This window comes from Eretmochelys imbricata, chromosome 3 (assembly GCF_965152235.1).
Source record: "Eretmochelys imbricata isolate rEreImb1 chromosome 3, rEreImb1.hap1, whole genome shotgun sequence".
Classification (NCBI taxonomy): Eukaryota; Metazoa; Chordata; order Testudines; family Cheloniidae; genus Eretmochelys; species Eretmochelys imbricata.
In genome coordinates this window covers 176814410-176831512 of record NC_135574.1, presented here as the reverse complement: position 1 = coordinate 176831512, position 17103 = coordinate 176814410, and the positions used below count along the sequence as shown (strand labels likewise).

The 17103-nt window shown below is 43.7% G+C and overlaps 1 protein-coding gene across 2 annotated transcripts in view; it reads right to left on the bottom strand.

The window, feature by feature from the left end:
- Positions 1-6423: 6423 nt before the first annotated feature.
- Positions 6424-17103, bottom strand: part of TTC7A (tetratricopeptide repeat domain 7A) — a 265462-nt gene continuing 254782 nt past the window's right edge. For both annotated transcript variants that reach the window (XM_077813878.1, XM_077813879.1), the window contains one exon: positions 6424-9775. In XM_077813878.1, the coding sequence (XP_077670004.1) occupies positions 9554-9775 (222 nt within the window). In that variant the 3' untranslated portion in view covers positions 6424-9553. The remainder of the gene's footprint in view (positions 9776-17103) is intronic.

Here is a 17103-nt window from a genome sequence, read left to right as displayed (position 1 = left end):
AAAAAATCTAATATTCTGTGGTGTATTAACAGGAGACATATGTGAGACATTGGAGGTAATTGTTCTGTTCTACTCTGCCCTGGTGAGGCCTCAGCTGGAGTACTTGTCCAGTTTTGGGTGCCACACTTTCACAAAGAAGTAGACAAACTGGAGAAAGTCCAGTGGAGAGCAATAACAATGATAAAAGGTTTAGAAAACTGGGCATGTTTTGTCTTGAAAAAAGAAGACTGAGGAGGGAACCTCATAACAGTCTTCAAATATGTTTAGGGCTGCCCATTGAAGGCAGGAGAAGACATAATCAGTTTACAATGGTGCAAGGGAGATCTAGGTTGGGTAGTAGGAAAAACTTTCTAACCATAAGCGTAGCTAAGCTCTGGAACAGGCTTCCAAGGGCGGTTGTGGAATCCCCAGCATTGGAGGTTTTTAAGAACAGGTTAGACGAACACCCATCAGGGACAATCTAGGTATACTTGGTCCTGCTTCAGTGGGGTGTGATGGTCCATGACTCTTCCAGACCTACGTTTCTATGATTCTATGCTTAAAATGATCGTGACGATGCTCAGTTACTAGGGAAACAGGCCCTATTTAAGCGACATAGATAGGGAGTGTAATTCCAAAAATTAGATCAGAAAAATCAAAAATAGTGCATTCAACAGCACAAAAGTTAGCAAGTATAGTAAATTCCAGTTATCCAGATTCCCTTTATCTGAAAATCCTATTATCCAAATCCACGGTGTGTTCCTGTGCAGCCCTGTGTTAGTTAATCACACGCTAATAAATTCTCAATTAGCCTCTTAGTGTCTGTTAGTGCTAATCAACAGCTTTGTACTTGTATAGCAGTTCAGAGCAGTTACCCGCAGTTACTGAGACCTAATCCTGTTTCAGCAGTGCGGCATGACAAGCTCTTTATTAAAGTGCAAAGTATTAAGCAAACATCAGCATTCCTCCCTTCATTCCCCATATTTCTATATCAGTGAAACTGCAGCTCAAAAAAGCATGTCTGTTTATTCAAATGCCTGGCTATCCAAAAGTTATGTCTCCCAACTTCCCAAGCTATAGGGACAAACAGACGTGTACTCTAGATATAGCTTTTTTTTGTGAGTGTAAATACATATATAAACGTACTGAAACACTGGAAAATGGAAGCACTATTCAATTGTCCTGTGGTAACCATTCAAAAGCCAGTGATTTAGCAGTCTTTGAAAAAGTTAAGCGACCATGGTAACCTGACCTTTGCCTTGTTCTCTTGGACCTGGGGGGAAAAAAAATAATGCAGTGAGATAGGAATGAAGAGTCATGGGATGGGATGATGATCTGAAACGCCTGGAACTCAGTTCCTGGGCCACTGAAGTTTATGCACTTTTCAGGCATGTCAGGCTATGTCTACACTGGTGAGTTTACAGTGGCACAGCTGTATCGATGCAGCTGTGCTGCGATCTCTCGTGTAGCTGCTCAATGGCAACGGGAAAGAACTCTCCTGTCAACTTAATTTAAACCACCCCTAACGAGTGGCAGTAGCTTTGCTGGTGGGAGAAGCTCTCCCGCCATCATAGCACTGTGCACAGTACCACTTATACCAGCAAAACGTATATCACTCAAAATGGTACCCTGATAGCAGTTTGCCATGGAGCTGGTTTTCATTCACTGTTACACTCATATAGATGATTACTTGGGTGTATCTCTCTTAGGCTAAGAAGGTCAGTTGAGGGACCAGACTTTGCTATTCTAAGAAACTGCCGATGAAGGAAAGGACTTTCTCCTATGCTTGCTGTGATTGGGGTGGTGCTCCTTCAGCACAGGCTTTGAGACCCAGACTTGCAACTCCCACCACTATTCTTTATACCAGGGGTCGGCAACCTTTCGGAAGTGGTGTGCCGAGTCTTCATTTATTCCCTCTAATTTAAGGTTTCGCATGCCGGTAATTTTTTAACGTTTTTAGAAGGTCTCTCTCGATATTGTTGTATGTAAAGTAAACAAGGTTTTTAAAATGTTTAAGAAGCTTCATTTAAAATTAAATTTAAAATGGAGATCTTATCAGTTTAGTGCAGTGGTTCTAACCTGGGGTGCACGCATCCCCTGGGGGCGCGAGATGCCCTTTCTGGGGGGGGGTGAGACTTTTTTTAGAAGGTAAATCACTGAAAACACAAATTTAGCACAGGCACATAAGTACAACTACTTTGTTTCGTTAAACCTATGTATTTATTAACTTTATACATTTTTGTAACAATTACTGTAATATACAAAGTTTTTAAGTTTTCAAGTTTTTAAGCTAATTGTAGTGTAGTTTTTGATAAGAGGCGAGAGAACATATTTTGAGAACTCCAGACTGTCAGCCGGCTGAGCGGGGACAGGTGTAGTGTATTAAATTGCTCCCTATAGGAATATGCTACTTACTTACGGCTGCCAGTCCTGATGCTCTGAGCGGCATGGTAAGGGGATGGGGAACAGGGGTGGTTGGATAGGTGTGGGAGTCCCAGGGGGCCTGTCAGGGGTCGAGGGTGTGGATAGGGGTTGGGGCAGTCAGGGGACAGGGAGATGGGGGGGTTTGGAGGGGGGAGGATAGGGGTGGGGGGGGTCAGGAGACGAGCAGGGGGGTTGGATGGGTGGAGGGTTCTGAGGGGGGCAGTCAGGGGGCAAGGGATCCCGGGAGGGGATGGTCGGAAGACAAGGAGCAAGGGGAAGGTTGGATGGGTCAGGGGTTCTGAGGGGGGCAGTCAGGGGGCGGGAAGTGGGCCAGCTGTTTCCCTATCCCTGTATAGTGTATTACTGTGTACTACTTATGGCTGCCAGTCCTGGTGCTCCGTAAGTAGCACATTCTTATGGGGAGAAATTTAATACGTTGCACCCAGCGGACAGACCCCCAGACCGGCGGCGGTCCCTGGAGTTCCGTCCGCCGGCTCCCACCAGCCAGGGTCCCAGCTGCCGGCCCGGCTCGGCCCGGCTCAGCCCGCTGCCGGCCAGAGGTTCTGTTCACCCAGGCAGGCAGCGGGCTGAGCGGGGGCAGCGGCCGGGACCCCAGCTGGCAGCAGCGTGCCAGTAAAAATTGGCCCGCGTGCCGCCGGTTGCCAACCCCTGCTTTATACATAAGGTGATTACAGGACAAAATCATGGGTTTATGATGTTTGCTGAATCCAATAGGTCTTGCTCATCTGCCATCAGCAGTGTCATTGAAGGGGGGCCATAACAAAATTTGTAAATGTTTTCAATCAAACAAAACTGGATTTTACTCACCTATATTATGGATGGTAGATTGTAGGGCGTTTCTCAATGAAATAATCCATTGTTCAATCCTCTCTAGTGACTTTTGCTGTACTGTACAATGGTTAGCAAAACATCCTAAGCACATGCTTAACTTTAAGTACTGGATCAGGGGCTTAGAAATTTGCTGGACCAAGAGCTCAGTGGGCTTCACAGAGGCTCAACAGTCATTTTTGTTGCTTTGTAAATGGACAGGGCAGATCTGTCTGGAGGATTTAATTTTAATAATAAATAAAGAAGACCTAAAATGTTTGTTTAAAAAACAAGGGCTTTTGTGTGCTTTTTTTTCTAAATCGGAAATTCAGCTATTGCCTATCCTGGAAGGTGCCATGAAGAAACAGAGAAATAGCAGGAATAGGATATCACAAGTCTAACAAAATGAAAACTGATTGATGTGCGAATTTGAATTAAGGGTTGAGAAAGCTCCCAATACACTTACATCATCCAAAAAGTCTTCCACCGAAAATGGGAAGACTTGACATTCCTGATATATGTACGTGGCAAAAGCAAACGGGTGGGTGGGTGGGAGGGAGACTGGACTAACCATCGCCCTTCTCCTTTATAGATCACAACCAGAAAAGGGGCCACTTCCTTTGCAAACCCTTTTTAAGGTCAGACTTTACATTTACCTGCTGTGCTGCCCTATGTAGCTCCCACAGCTCAGCAACCATAGAGCTTCATTCTGGTTGAGCTCGACTCTACACCCGAGAAGAGCCTCTGCTTGATGCCTCTCAAGGCTGAACTGAAGGGCCAGCTTTTTACAAAATAATGTGTTAATCTTACGGGCTGATTTCAATATGCAAATGTCAGTCCTCTGGAAGCTGAACGAAGATCAATTTAACTGGATAGAACTAGAGGTGTGACTGTGCAGACCCACAAGCTGATTAACAACATTATCGACCAAAATGAGTCAAACCCACAACAGTGATTCCTAAGGAAGAGTTTACATGTTTACGTTTCCCCTCTTTTTGTATTGAGAGCAGCACAAGAAAAGCATGATGCCCATTTAAGTAGCAATAAAGCCAAACAGCCAAGGACACGTTATTCCTCCCCCCTGCTCAGTTCCTTTAGGGAAGCGTTTGTCCCTGTTCTATTCGTAGACATACGACAGCAGTTCATGGGGAAAGCTATGTACATGCTAAAATGCCTTTTGAAACTGGTAACTCATTCGGCACATGAGGTGCCAGTTAATATAAGACTATTGGGTTTATAGTTCTTGAAATATTTGTGGCTTGAATATGTTAAAAACATTTAAAGCAGCAGGAAATGACTGTGTACAAGGAGTTCTTTTTCCACAGGGTCTATTTATTCATCTGGTGAACGCATCTTGTAATTTAACATTCTTTTTCACATTAAATGAAAAAGTATTCCAAGAACCTGACATTAACAGAATTTTCAGGTTTACAGTGAAGCACTCAAAAGTTAGGAAGTGACAAAGTTAAGGGTGAATGTACAACCTTAACATTGCCTCCTTTTGTGTGTAAATTACAAGCCGCTCTTGAATTGCATCATCACATACCAATTTGCAAATAACACAATATACCAGAGGGTCTTTCTAATAACTTTAGATACAATGTAGCACATGCCTCTTCACTAGGGGAGCTTTTTGGTGGAGAAAGCAGCAGGTACGTGAGAAAGAAAATCTCGATTTCTAGGCAGCTCCCATCACTAAAAAAAAAAATGACCAGGACTGTCCGAAAATAGGGCTTTATAAAGGAAACCACCTGAACCACAGCAGTCACTGCTGTTCCCATTCTACTACCCAGTAAGAGGATTTTCAAGTAAATACCCCATAGAACTGTTCTCTATTTGGATATATTAGTTATTATCAAGAAAAGACAAATAGTGCTTCTGAAATATTGCAATAATCAGTGTTCTGAGTTGCTGTTACCAACAGAAACAGAATGGAATTCTTGTACCATGCAGGGTACGGATGCCCTGCTGATGGAGCTCTCTGTAGTCTCCGACAGTTGACATCAGCTGAGGATCTGCTGCCTGGTGTCCTCATTTGTACATAGTGCCTCAGTGGAGCTATGAAAATTTACATCAGCTCTGGATGAGGCTCCTGGTCTCTTTCTGCGTAGAAGAGCTCAGAGAAGGAATTCTGGTGTAATGAAATAAAGCTGCCTCCCGCCCCCTTTTTTATTTTTTACAAGAATCTAACTGCCAGCTAAGGGAAATATAAATACTTTTATTTTACTGCTCAGCACACACATAGAAAAAAGGATCTAAACATTTTCCTTCCTGTTGGACACACCCAGGTTACTCAAGGTAAAATAAAGTTAGTGGTAGGATTGGAGCTTGGATATAGATTAATTCCTACAGAATCCATACTTCTAAAAACCCCAGTCTACCGTAGAGGAGATTTTTAAAAAGACAGGGGTGGGTGAAAAACCTGCTCCCCACTGAAGTCAATAACAGAATTCCCATTGACTTCAGTGGAGTCAAGATTTCATACTAACTCACATTAGCAATACATATTGCAACTGTTCAGATAAGCTAGGGGCTAAAATTTCAAGTTCTTTGGGCCAAAATTACTCATCCTCTGCACCCTGATATTCCCACTGACTTTCACATAGGTACAAGTGTTGCTCAACTTGCTCAAGTGAGTAGTCTCATTGGCTTCAACAGGACTACTCAAATGAGTAAAATGAGCAACAAGGTTAGGCTTGCAAGCAGGTAGGAGTTCATTGATCTTTCCCTATATAGAAAATATAAATTAAGTATGTACTTAAAAATATAAAGACCAGAGGTGGCATGTTAGCCAGGGAAGATTTTTAGCAGCACTATAAACAGAAGATTAAGTAGATGGTTGCCCGCAGCCCTATAATAATAATTACCCTCTCTACACAAAGGGCAGAAAGTTCTCAGGTCCTAAAGTGCCCAGCAGATCCTGAGGGGTAATCAACACTTACGACGCCCACTGAAATCAGTGGGAGTTATGGGTGCTTAGTATGGTTCCTGAAGTGCTTAGCAAGTCTCAGGTTTGGGCCTAAATTCATTACATACACAGGTTTAGCTCATGAACTAGGCAATATTCATGAACTAGAACTACCACTGCTGGGGGATTTTATGCATGTAATTCCCATTGACTACACTTGGCTACACTTACATTTTATAGTGCTCTAACTTGCTGGCTCGGGGGGGGGGGAGGGTGGTGAAAAAATCACCCCCCTGAGCGTAGGAAGTCAGAGCGCTTCAAAGCGCTAGTGGAAACCGGCTCTGAGCCGAGCTCCCAGCGCTTGGAGCTAATCCCCTCGTGGAGGTGGCTTACCAGGAGTGCTGGGAGAGCTCTCTCTCCCAGCGCTCGCGCAGGACCACCCTCGCACTTCAAAGCGCTGCCGCGGGAGTGCTTTGAAGTGTCTTGTGTAGCCAGGCCCTTACTATACAGCAAGTGGGACAACTGTTGCTGGCAGTTGACTTGCATTAACATATACAGCATACTTCCTAGTAGTAGACTGGGCTTACTGGACTCGCTGACAGGTACACGGCCTTTCACACAATTTCACCTACCTCAAGCAGCCTGAACTCTGTGAGAACGCTAATATTCCCAAACATGAATCTCTAGCTCACTGAAGGCAATCCATTTTTTTTAATAACTATGATACAAGCAAGTGGTGCAGGTGGGGAAGGGTAAAAATATGGAAATCTGATCTCCTCATTTTATATTAGGGAAGGCCCCCCCCATCCTCTCACCAGTTCACTAACAGGATGAGAGTCATATGCCACTTCTTAGAGCAGTCGCGGTGGAATTACAGGAGTCAGAGAGTCATTAGTAGCTGCTTTAAATGATTTCCCTTTGTATCTGAATTGCTGCCGCAGTGCTTCATCGACTGACGTACAGCAAGAAAACGTGGATGATGGAACACACCGATTCCTTTTTCTGGCCCATACAAAGGGCTTGCTCCCACTGAGGTGAGTGGGAATTGGGCCAAATCCTCAGCTGGTGTAAATCAGCATAGCTCTATGGAAGTCAATGAATGATAACCTGTGTTTATTTACTGCAGCTGAGGATCTGGACCTGGGTATATGAGGGCAGAATTGCGTTCAAAGTACCTAGATAACACCTTACTGATGGAACAACAACCTTTACCCCCAGCCAACCTGTTGAGCAGGTTGGCTTTATTTATAGCCTCCTGTAGGAAGACAGGTTCAACTCCATCTGCTCCTGCAACTCATTGCATTCTATTGTTTTAAAGCCTTCACACTCCACTTCCTCCACTGATGGTGTCACTGCAAACATGCAAAGTTGCTGGGAAATGTAGCATATCCCTGGAAGCCAGTCTCCGGCCTGACAAGTCTCATTTAAGTCACTCATATCTCTTTACGATCACACAATGACTTCTCAAGCTGAAGACCTTTTCCATGGACATACCTGTTTCACTGCATGTGTTTAGGTGAATGGACAATAATCTGGATTGTCACACCAACATGATAAAAATCAGTTTAAGAGCTCAGTAAAATGCTGATAAAGAAAAATCATTGAAATCTAACTCCTCCTTGGCACTGAAGCCTTGAAGTGTACCCTAGAAGGAAAAAGAGCACGGGGGGCAAAGGGGGGAGAGAACCCCAGTCCTGTTCCACAGCAGCAGCTTGTCCTGTATTTACTGTAAAAGGGAGATACCAGAATTAACAATTCAAGTAGTCTTTAAATTTCTGAATCATTGCAAACAAATTCAGACAGCAAGTCAACTGAAGAACCTTGAGGGTCTTTACAAATAAACCCTCTATATTTATATAGCATGAAGATATTTCTGGAGTAAACTAGTCAAATAAATGGTGGAACTATAGTATAAAGAATACTTCAGTGCAAAACCATTTAAAAATACTTGGAAATAATGGACCAGATTATCAGCTATGAACAGCCAAAGCGCACATGATACACGACAGGGTGTGTGTTTGTGTTTCATTGTGTCATGTTAGAGCAGACTCAGGGCTGCACTAACTTGCTGCAATGGCCATACAGGGCTGAAAACACAGCCAAAGATCAATTTAGCATAGGGGTATGTCAGCCACACCCACTTTCCCTACTATACCAGCGGAAGGGAGGATGGCTCTATACCACCAGAAGATCACTCTGATACTCTCTGGCCAGGCAAGACAGCGTCAGGGCCAGATTACAGTGGTGATGAGGCACAAAGTGGTCCTAATATACTGAAGGATCTGGCCCAGTATTACTGATGACAATCTCTTTTGAAGCCATGGCTGATCAAAAACTACAGTGAAAATAAAGGTAATGTGTATATATACACATACGGCTTCCAACAATTAAACATGTTTATCATCTATGCAGTCACTATGTTTTATAGATGAGCAGGAAAAAGCTCTGTCAAGAACAATAGTAAAAGTAAAGCACAGGCTACAAATATAATACATTGCCTGAAATCAACAATACACTTCCTATAAAAGCTGCTGGAGTATGTAATTACTAAGAATGATGCTCAGACAGTTTACACTAGCTGGCCTGATGAAGTGCCTTGCAATAAATATTTAATTTGAAAGAAAATAATATTTTTAATACTAGTCAAAATTTGAACCGATCAGCTCTTTGGCTTTTCCACTTCCGTGGTTCACGCCACCACAGCAGCCCATTGAAAAGTGTCTTTTAAATGAGATCAGTCCAGTCAAAAGCTACTGTAAGTATTGACTGTGTGTGCAGTATGGCACTGCAGGGTGAAGACAAGAATTAACAGGTCTTTTAAAAGATTTTTGTAAAAAGTGTATTTAAGAGAGACATCTATTATTTCGCCATCATTCCTCACCTACTAATGTGTCTGTGTGCACATATATATCTGGCCAAATTTGGCTCTGATGTAAGTTGGGCAACTTCACTTACTTTAACAGAGTTGCACATGCTTATCCTAGGTTTGAATTTACCTCCTGGTTGTTTTTAAATGAAGTCTTTGTCAAGAAAAGTTGAAAGGTGCACAAAATTTCTTTTCAACACAAGTGCTTCTTACAGCTCCACTCTAGCAGCATCTACACTACAGTCAGTTTAGGCATCTAGGGCCCGAGCCATCTCCTGCTGAAATCAACAGGAGCCTTTCCACTGACTTCAACAGGAGTCAGAGCAGACATCTAGGAAGCCAGAAGAAATTGTCCTCTCTATGCCCTGTCACTGGTTCTAAGGTTGGGTTTTTCCTCAGTTAAACACATAGATCAGAGTCCCATTCTGGAATTATTTCACCAATCATCAAGTTACAGTTGTATTTTTCTGTCTAACCCAGAGTTTCTTCTGTGTATATTTCTTGGCATCCACCCAGCGGACGGCTGTGCTGAGCTGAAAGGAAGAGCTTTATAGTTCTCTCGGTATGACAGTGAAGGGGACAACAGGACTACTGGATTCGAGGTCCAGAGCTGTTAGGAAGCATTCCACAGCAGCTTCGTTTTTTCCTTGAGCTTGCAATACTTCTCCTAGGCTGTTCCAGGCTTGGTGATTGGTGCTCTGTATCTGGACTGCATCTCTCAGAACCTTCTGAGCCAGGCTTCTCCGCCCGAGCCTGCTCAGTATGGGGCCCTGCAAATAAACAGCAAGCTTGTATTAGTGCATAGCCGTACTAACATAGCGTGCTCCACAATGGGACAATACATGGTGTGCCCAAGGCGCTCACACTCTAAACAGACAGGAGCATAAATCAGCTGTGATATTCCTCAGCCTGTGAGAGGAGAGAGGATCTTCAGCACAAAATGATTCTTGAAGAAGAGGAGTTGCTCATTACTAAGTTATACACTGATTTGATTGTGGACGGATTTAACAAAGTTTGTAAAGCCTTTGATCCTGCAGGAAAATATCTGGGAGACCAATTACCCAGAGAGCACAGGCCTAAATTAACACTTGTATGTTTAGTAATGCAGACATGCAGCTGCCTCCCAAGCACACCTTCATGACCTGGGGAGGTTTTGCAGCACCTTGCCTTAGTTTCCCTTCTTCAGGGCTCCTCAGAAATTCCACACACATGCTTCTTTCTCTCTGTTCAAACACCCCTCCTTAGTATGGTTACCAACTTTCTAGTCACATAAAACTGAACACCCTAGCCCCGCCCCTTCCCTGAGGCCACACCCCTACCCCCTGCCCCCGCTCACTACATTTCCCCTCCCTTGGTGGTTTGCTCTCCCCCACCCTCAGTCACTTTCACTGGGCTGGGGCAGGGGGTTGGAGTGCCGGAGGGGGTAAGGGCTCTAACTGGGGGGTGCGGGCTCCGGGGTGGGGCCAGAAATGAGGGGTTCAGAGTGTGGGATGGGGCTCCAGGATGGGGCAGGGAGTTGGGGCATGGAGGGGTGCGAGCTCTGGCTGGGGGTGCAGGCTCTGGGGTGGGTCTGGGGATGAAGGGTTGGGGTGCAGGAGGGGGCTCAAGGCTGGGGATGGGGCCGAGGGATTTGGAGTGTGGGAGGGGGCTGTAGGTTGAGGCAGGGGGTTGGGGTACAGGAGGGGGTGAGCACTCTGGGGTGGGGCTGGGGATGAGGGGATCAGGGTGTGGGAGGGGGCTCTGGGCTGGGGTGCCTGGTGAGGGCTCTGAGCTGGGGGTGCAGGTTCTGGGGTAGGGCCAGGGATGAGAGGTTTGGGGTTCAGGAGGGGATTCCAGGTTTGGGGGGGCTCAGGGCTGTGGGTTGGGGCTCAAGGTTGGGGTGTGGGTTTACCTCAGGTGGCTCCCAGTCAGTTTTGGGGGGAGGGGGACGCAAGCTGCCTGCTTGCCAGCAGGTCTGGGTCCTAGGCGGGGGGGCCAGGAGGCTCCATGCAGACCCCCCAGGCACCGCTCCTCCCCCCTGCAGCTCCCATTGGCTGGGAACCAGCCAAGGGGAGTGCGCAGCCGGTGCTCAGGGTGGGGGCAGAGCACAGAGCCCCATGGTCCCCCCACCTAGGAGCAAGCCAGGACAGGTAGGGACTAGCCTGCCTTAGCGCCACAGCACCACCGACCAGACTTTTAATGGCCCAGTTGCTGGTGCTGACCGGAGCTGCCAGGGTCCCTTTTTGACTGGGTGTTCCAGTCGAAAATCAGACACTGATCACCCTACTCCTTAAGGTCTGGGTTTCTTAACATCAAAGTTCAGAGCAAAACTGAAAGTCCCAAATAAAGTTGACACAGTTCAACTGTATTCCCTGCTTTTAGTAGGCCACTCCCAGTCTTGTGTAGCTGGAGGATTCTTTACTTCTCCCCTGGAGTCTGAACTTGGCAGCTCTTCCCAGACGTTTGGCCTGCCTGGCACTCCCAACCCTTCCTAAGTGGAGATATGCTCAGGCCCAAACTCTTCTCCTGCTCAAGGGTCTCTTGAAGGACATCCCATTCACTGCAGCTCTTCTGAAGTCTCTGCCAGAGCTTCCAGCCTCTTGTTTCCTATTCCCTCTGGCTCTTTCTAGAGACCAGTTGCCTTTTATTAGGTCACATGGTGAGGCTTGTTAACGAGGGCCAGGTGGGCTGGATCAGTACCCTCTTAAAGGGCCCAGTCCGAGCTATGACAATCAAAAATTTGGAAGAGCCTCACTCTCAAGATCAGGTTTGCAGAGCATTTGAGTTCACATTTCTATGTTCTCTATCATTTGTTAAAAATGTGCTGTCTTTGTCATTAATTCAATCAGTTTGTAAGGGTATTCATATCTGAACAGGTAAGAGGCGTCAACCCAAGTGATAGAATTCAGTGTTACAATGGAGTGAATAATCACAGGAAATGTGTTGCGGTATTTCACCCACTGCGAACACCATGTGCCTCACTTTGGAAATCATCTTGCAAGAAAGTATTTCATTTCAAATACACTTATAAAGATATATAGAAAGAGTGAGGTGTCAGTATGTTCGATGATTATTTGACTTCTGTTGTTTCCTATGCTTGTTTTGTGTAGCTGCAGTCATAAATTTAATTAGAAGCTTTAGTAACCTTTGATTGGTTTAGCTGTCTCTAGCTAAGATAAAAAGATGTGCAATATTTTGAAATCCTTGTGGTCACAGCCTAAAACATTTCTTTGATGAACGACGGGGGATTCTTCTGCAAGTAGCAAATATTTTTCTTTGTCTTCTTGTGTTTACTTTATACAGGTAGCCAGCAGATGCACAATCCGTCACCATGACTAAGTCCTGTATAGCAGCGGTAACCCGTTACCAATAACTACAGAAAAATATTACCATGCAAGAGAAAGGAGCAAAGATGCCACATGCTTTTAAGCAAACAAAGGAATCCTCAACAAAGGTTTCCTTGGTCAAAAGAAGAGCACACATTATTTTGATCTGAAAATCCATTCATAACTATTTCATATAAAACCTGAACTTTTAAAGCCCAAAAGCACTTACTCTCTCTAACACTTTCTCCCTCTGTGTTTACAAAACAGCGCCTGAAAGTAATTAAAAGTCAATGGGCCATATTCTGCTCTACATCTGTGCTTATATCTTTTCCCTTCATGGCAGTTGTATATGTCTACTCAAGGCAGTTTTTGGTCCATTGTGGGTAGCTGATTGGAAACAGAATCAAGCGTCTATGACCAGACTCTATGTAACTTGTGCATCTAAATCTCCCATCAGACCAATTTCACAGATGTGGAAATTGAGATACAGAGCAGGCAAGTGACCTGTCCAAGGTCACACAGCAAGCCTATTGCAGAGCTAGGAATAGAATATAGACATCCCAGATCAAAATCCCATGCCTTAACCAGAAAACCATCCTTTTTCCTAGGGAGCACATGTACTGCTCAGGAATCCCATGACTATTAAAATTGATCTCAAGATCCTTGTAGTCAAGGATTCAAAGAACCACCTTCAAATTGGCACTAACGGACATCCATGTTAGTAGTCTCAGCAGAAATGCTAAAGAAGTAATGGGCCTTACAGACTGAGCTATCTTCTAGAGATGGTTAGTTCAGAGCTAGCATGAGGCACACTGATGGGAAACCCTGTGCTGCTGACCACCTGTTTTGGGCCTGTTGTGTGAACTGGGAGGTCAATCTTTAGGACCATCAGTCTCCATGAACATTAAAACAAACCCCATCTAATAAAAATAACAACAAACTGTGCAGCACTGTTTCCTCATGTCAGTCTCAAGTGAATGATGCCTTTTGTAGTTAAGGATCATCTGTTGGATTGACTCCAGGTATCCAAAGCTCTTTGTCATATCCTTGCACACCATTTTCTGTTCTGCCTGCATGACAACTGGTATACTTGAGTCTGAGGCATTCCTTCTAGTTTACTTCTCCCTGCAAATATTTTGGGACATTACATCCGAAGGAGGCTGTCTACCAATGCTGGGCATTGCAGTATACTCTACTAGCACAGGGTGAAGCCCAGAACACGTGTAGCCTTTAGTCAGAAATGTAATGTTACAAATAAAGATTTGGCTGATTGTAAGTAAAATAATAATTTAAAAAGTTACCCATTTAGTTCATCAGAACAATCTACAGGTTTACAGAGGGCTGATCCAATGCGCTTTGAAGTCAGTGGAAAGACTCCCATTGACTTCAACAGGTCTTGTTGGATCAGTGAGAAACTGTGAAATGGTTTTGGGGAATGTTGCTACCATCAACATTTCTGAGCCTCGATTGGAGGCTGACTTGCTGAAATATGACAGTATGGAGAACTCATTATAAGTGATTGTTAATGCTACTTGTTCTAGTCTTCTGCAATCCTAACTTAAAAAAAATAAAAGTACTTTAATGTTTACTATTTAAAGAACAAATTGAATACTAGTTCTGTGTAGTGAGGCTGAATGGAAGAGCTACTTTGAGTCTCCATGCAAGCCTCAAACAGTTTTTCTGAACTACAAACCACAGAATTCCAGAATCCTGTGAAGTAACACACACCACTGAACACTTGGTTTCTCTGAGGTATTTGTTCTTGGGAGCTGCTCCTCACTAGTGAATTCCATATTTCCCCCTGGAGTCTGGCTAGCTGTAAACAATACGTGCATATTGTTGCTATGTAGAGTCCATCTGGAATCTGCCTACAATGCAAAGAAAATAACATATTCATAGAGCCACCCACTGATGGGCAATTTACATTTTTAGCTGAAAGGTTTTTTAGATTTTCTAATGAAAGTTCCATTCCTTAGTTTCCATAGAAACACATCTGCTTGATGTGTGTGCATAATTTCATAAAATCAGAGATCTAAGGAAGATTAGCAATTAGTATAAATAAGAGAAGACAACTGATTAAGGGTTTCATCTTCCTACTACAAGCAAAAGGAGGGGCTGTATTATTGTTGTCCTTTATCCCCCGTGCTTTTCCCCCTCCCCCCCATATCAATGCGGAAATCAGTGCCTGGCACAGCCTTTCTTTTCCAGTTCAACAGCAGGATTCTTTTGGCTATCAAGAGGGCTCTTAGGAGCTACCTCCTTCCCCATTTATTTAGGTTATACAGATGGTTAGTATATCCTAGCACTAGAGACACTGAAATATTGTCCATTGATTTCAATGGGCTTTTAAGGCCCTAATCCCACTCCCATATACATTAAGAGCAAAACTCCCATAAGCTTCAACAGTGCAGGGTCAGGCCCCACAGGCTGGTTTTTAAATTAATATATATATTGTAATGTTAAGTAAAAAAAAAAACCCCAAAAAACCCACTGTCCTGGGAACAGTGCAACTATGTTAAATAAAGAGGCTGCTTTCCTATGCTAATTGTTTTGCTCTAACTATTAAAGCTTAGGTATTGATCTACCTAATGTGGTCTGAAGATAGCTAAGACAAATTCATTTAATTTTTCCTCCTCTATTTTTTTTTGGTTGAAGCTAAATGTTAATGCTTGTGAATCTAGACAGATAGCATTGAAATGATGTCCTTTCTCTCTATCCACACTGCAAGATTTATAGGAACACTGTCGTCTTTTTTTATTTTAAACTTCCTTGTAGAGAGAAGTGGTAGCCAAGTGATGCTGGTGTAACTTATCAGTGCACGCAGATACAGTCAGTGCAGATGCTGAGTTTGGCATTATGATTTAAGGGGACGTACCCCTGTAACCAGATTCATAGAAGGTGATCTGTAAAGCAAAAGAAACATTGGGCTTGTGGGTGGAATTTTCAGAATTGCCCAGGGTCCAGATTCTCAAAGGTATTTAGAATGTTAGGTGCCTAATTACCTTTGAGGAGCTGGGCCTAAGTGACCTAGGGCTCATCTACATGGAAAATGGAATCCAAATAACTGTATCAGTTGTCATCCATGCCTTTAGTTATTTCAGTGCTGTCCATGTATTTTGAAATAGGAGTGCCCTATTTCAATACAACTTAAGTAGGTAAAAAGCAGTTATTTCAGTTTCCATCTCCATGTAGCCATTAGGACTGGAGCACAAGTCCCGTTGAGAATCAGCAGGATTTGTGCTTCTTAAGTCATTTATGCTGTTTTGAAATTCCCTTTTGTGCCTTTTTTTACTTCTTTATGATGCATGGAGAAGGCTCCTAAAAGGGATTTTGTTTGAAGTTTTTTGTATTAGAAATTCAGATTCTCTCTTCCTTTCTCCTTCTGGGAGATGTTATGGATAACTGAAAAGCCAGTAACATATAACATTAGAGATAACAACCAACTGACTGAGAGGGGAAGTTATTTCTAGTTAGAAAGTTAAAACACTCTTTTTGCTAACATCTGCTTAATTCAAATGTCTTATAAACAACTGGGAGAAAAGCTCTCTTTGTTATAGCCTCAACATCCTCCTCCCCTTCCAGAAAGGGCTCAGAAAGCTCCCAATCAATTTCTTGGGGATCTCAAAGCAAAAATAAGGAATGGAAGACCAAGCAAAAAACCCTTTGTTTTGGAAAAAAACCTTTCAGGTCATCTTTATACATCATAAAGAAGCATGGGGACACATCTACTTTTATCCTTTGCAGGGCACCTTTAATAATAATAATGTGTCCAGATGTCTTTACACAAGAATCAATGTCCTTATTTCCTCTCCCAAAAGAGGAGAGCAGGGATTTCACCCATTACAGTAAGAAGAATGGGGTGGAATTCCATTCCCAAGTCAAAACATCAATTTTCTTTGGAAGTCAGACACGCTGAGTGTGCCCTTGCTCTCAGTGAGGTCAATGAGAGTGCTCAGCATCGAGCAGGATCTGGCGCTATTTCAGAAAAGTGCCCATTGAAAGCGGGTTGGGCTTATTCAGCAGCATCCTGCACAATGCCTCTGAAACACATTTGAAACCCTGTGGTAATATGCTCATGTAACACAAAGTCTGCATTGCTACTGGGCAACATACCTTTGTGTAAATATTTAACCATCAAAACAAGCTGTAAGCAGAATCTGATGCATAGATCAGGATATGACAAAGAGCCTTTTTGTAAAATGGCAAAGGTTAAATCCTGGAATCACAGGACAAAAGATTTGCAATTAGATGATTTCTGCTGCTGTTTCTCTTTGATAATTGCCCTCCATCCAGGAATAGATCTTGATCCATCTCTTTCAAAGGAGTTGGGATTTTTGAGGTGTGGGGAGTAGTTATGGTATCACCTCACCCCACGATGGTCTGCCACCGGTCAGTTATTTAATCTTGCATTCTGTTTATTCAGTGAGGGTTGTGTGACATGGTAGATCTAGATCCTTTGAAGGCTTTTACAAAAAATTCATGAACCATAAAACATAAAGAGCCCTGCTGGAATAATCTGTGGGTATCTGCCAGATGCGACGATGAGCTAGATTCACTAAGGAACTTAGGTATTGCAGTGCTGAGCATCACCAGGCCAAACATTTAGGTGCAGAGAAAATCACTAGGGTTCACAAAGCTTGAATTAGGCTCTGAGGTTCCTTCCACAATGAATGGGGAGAAATAAGTTCCCTAGAATGGGATTCATAAAGGCCAGCACGCTAGGAGGCTCCCTACCTAAGCTAGCCAATGAGAGATGCCAAGGCAAGGGCATTCTGTCCTAAGCCCCACATCTC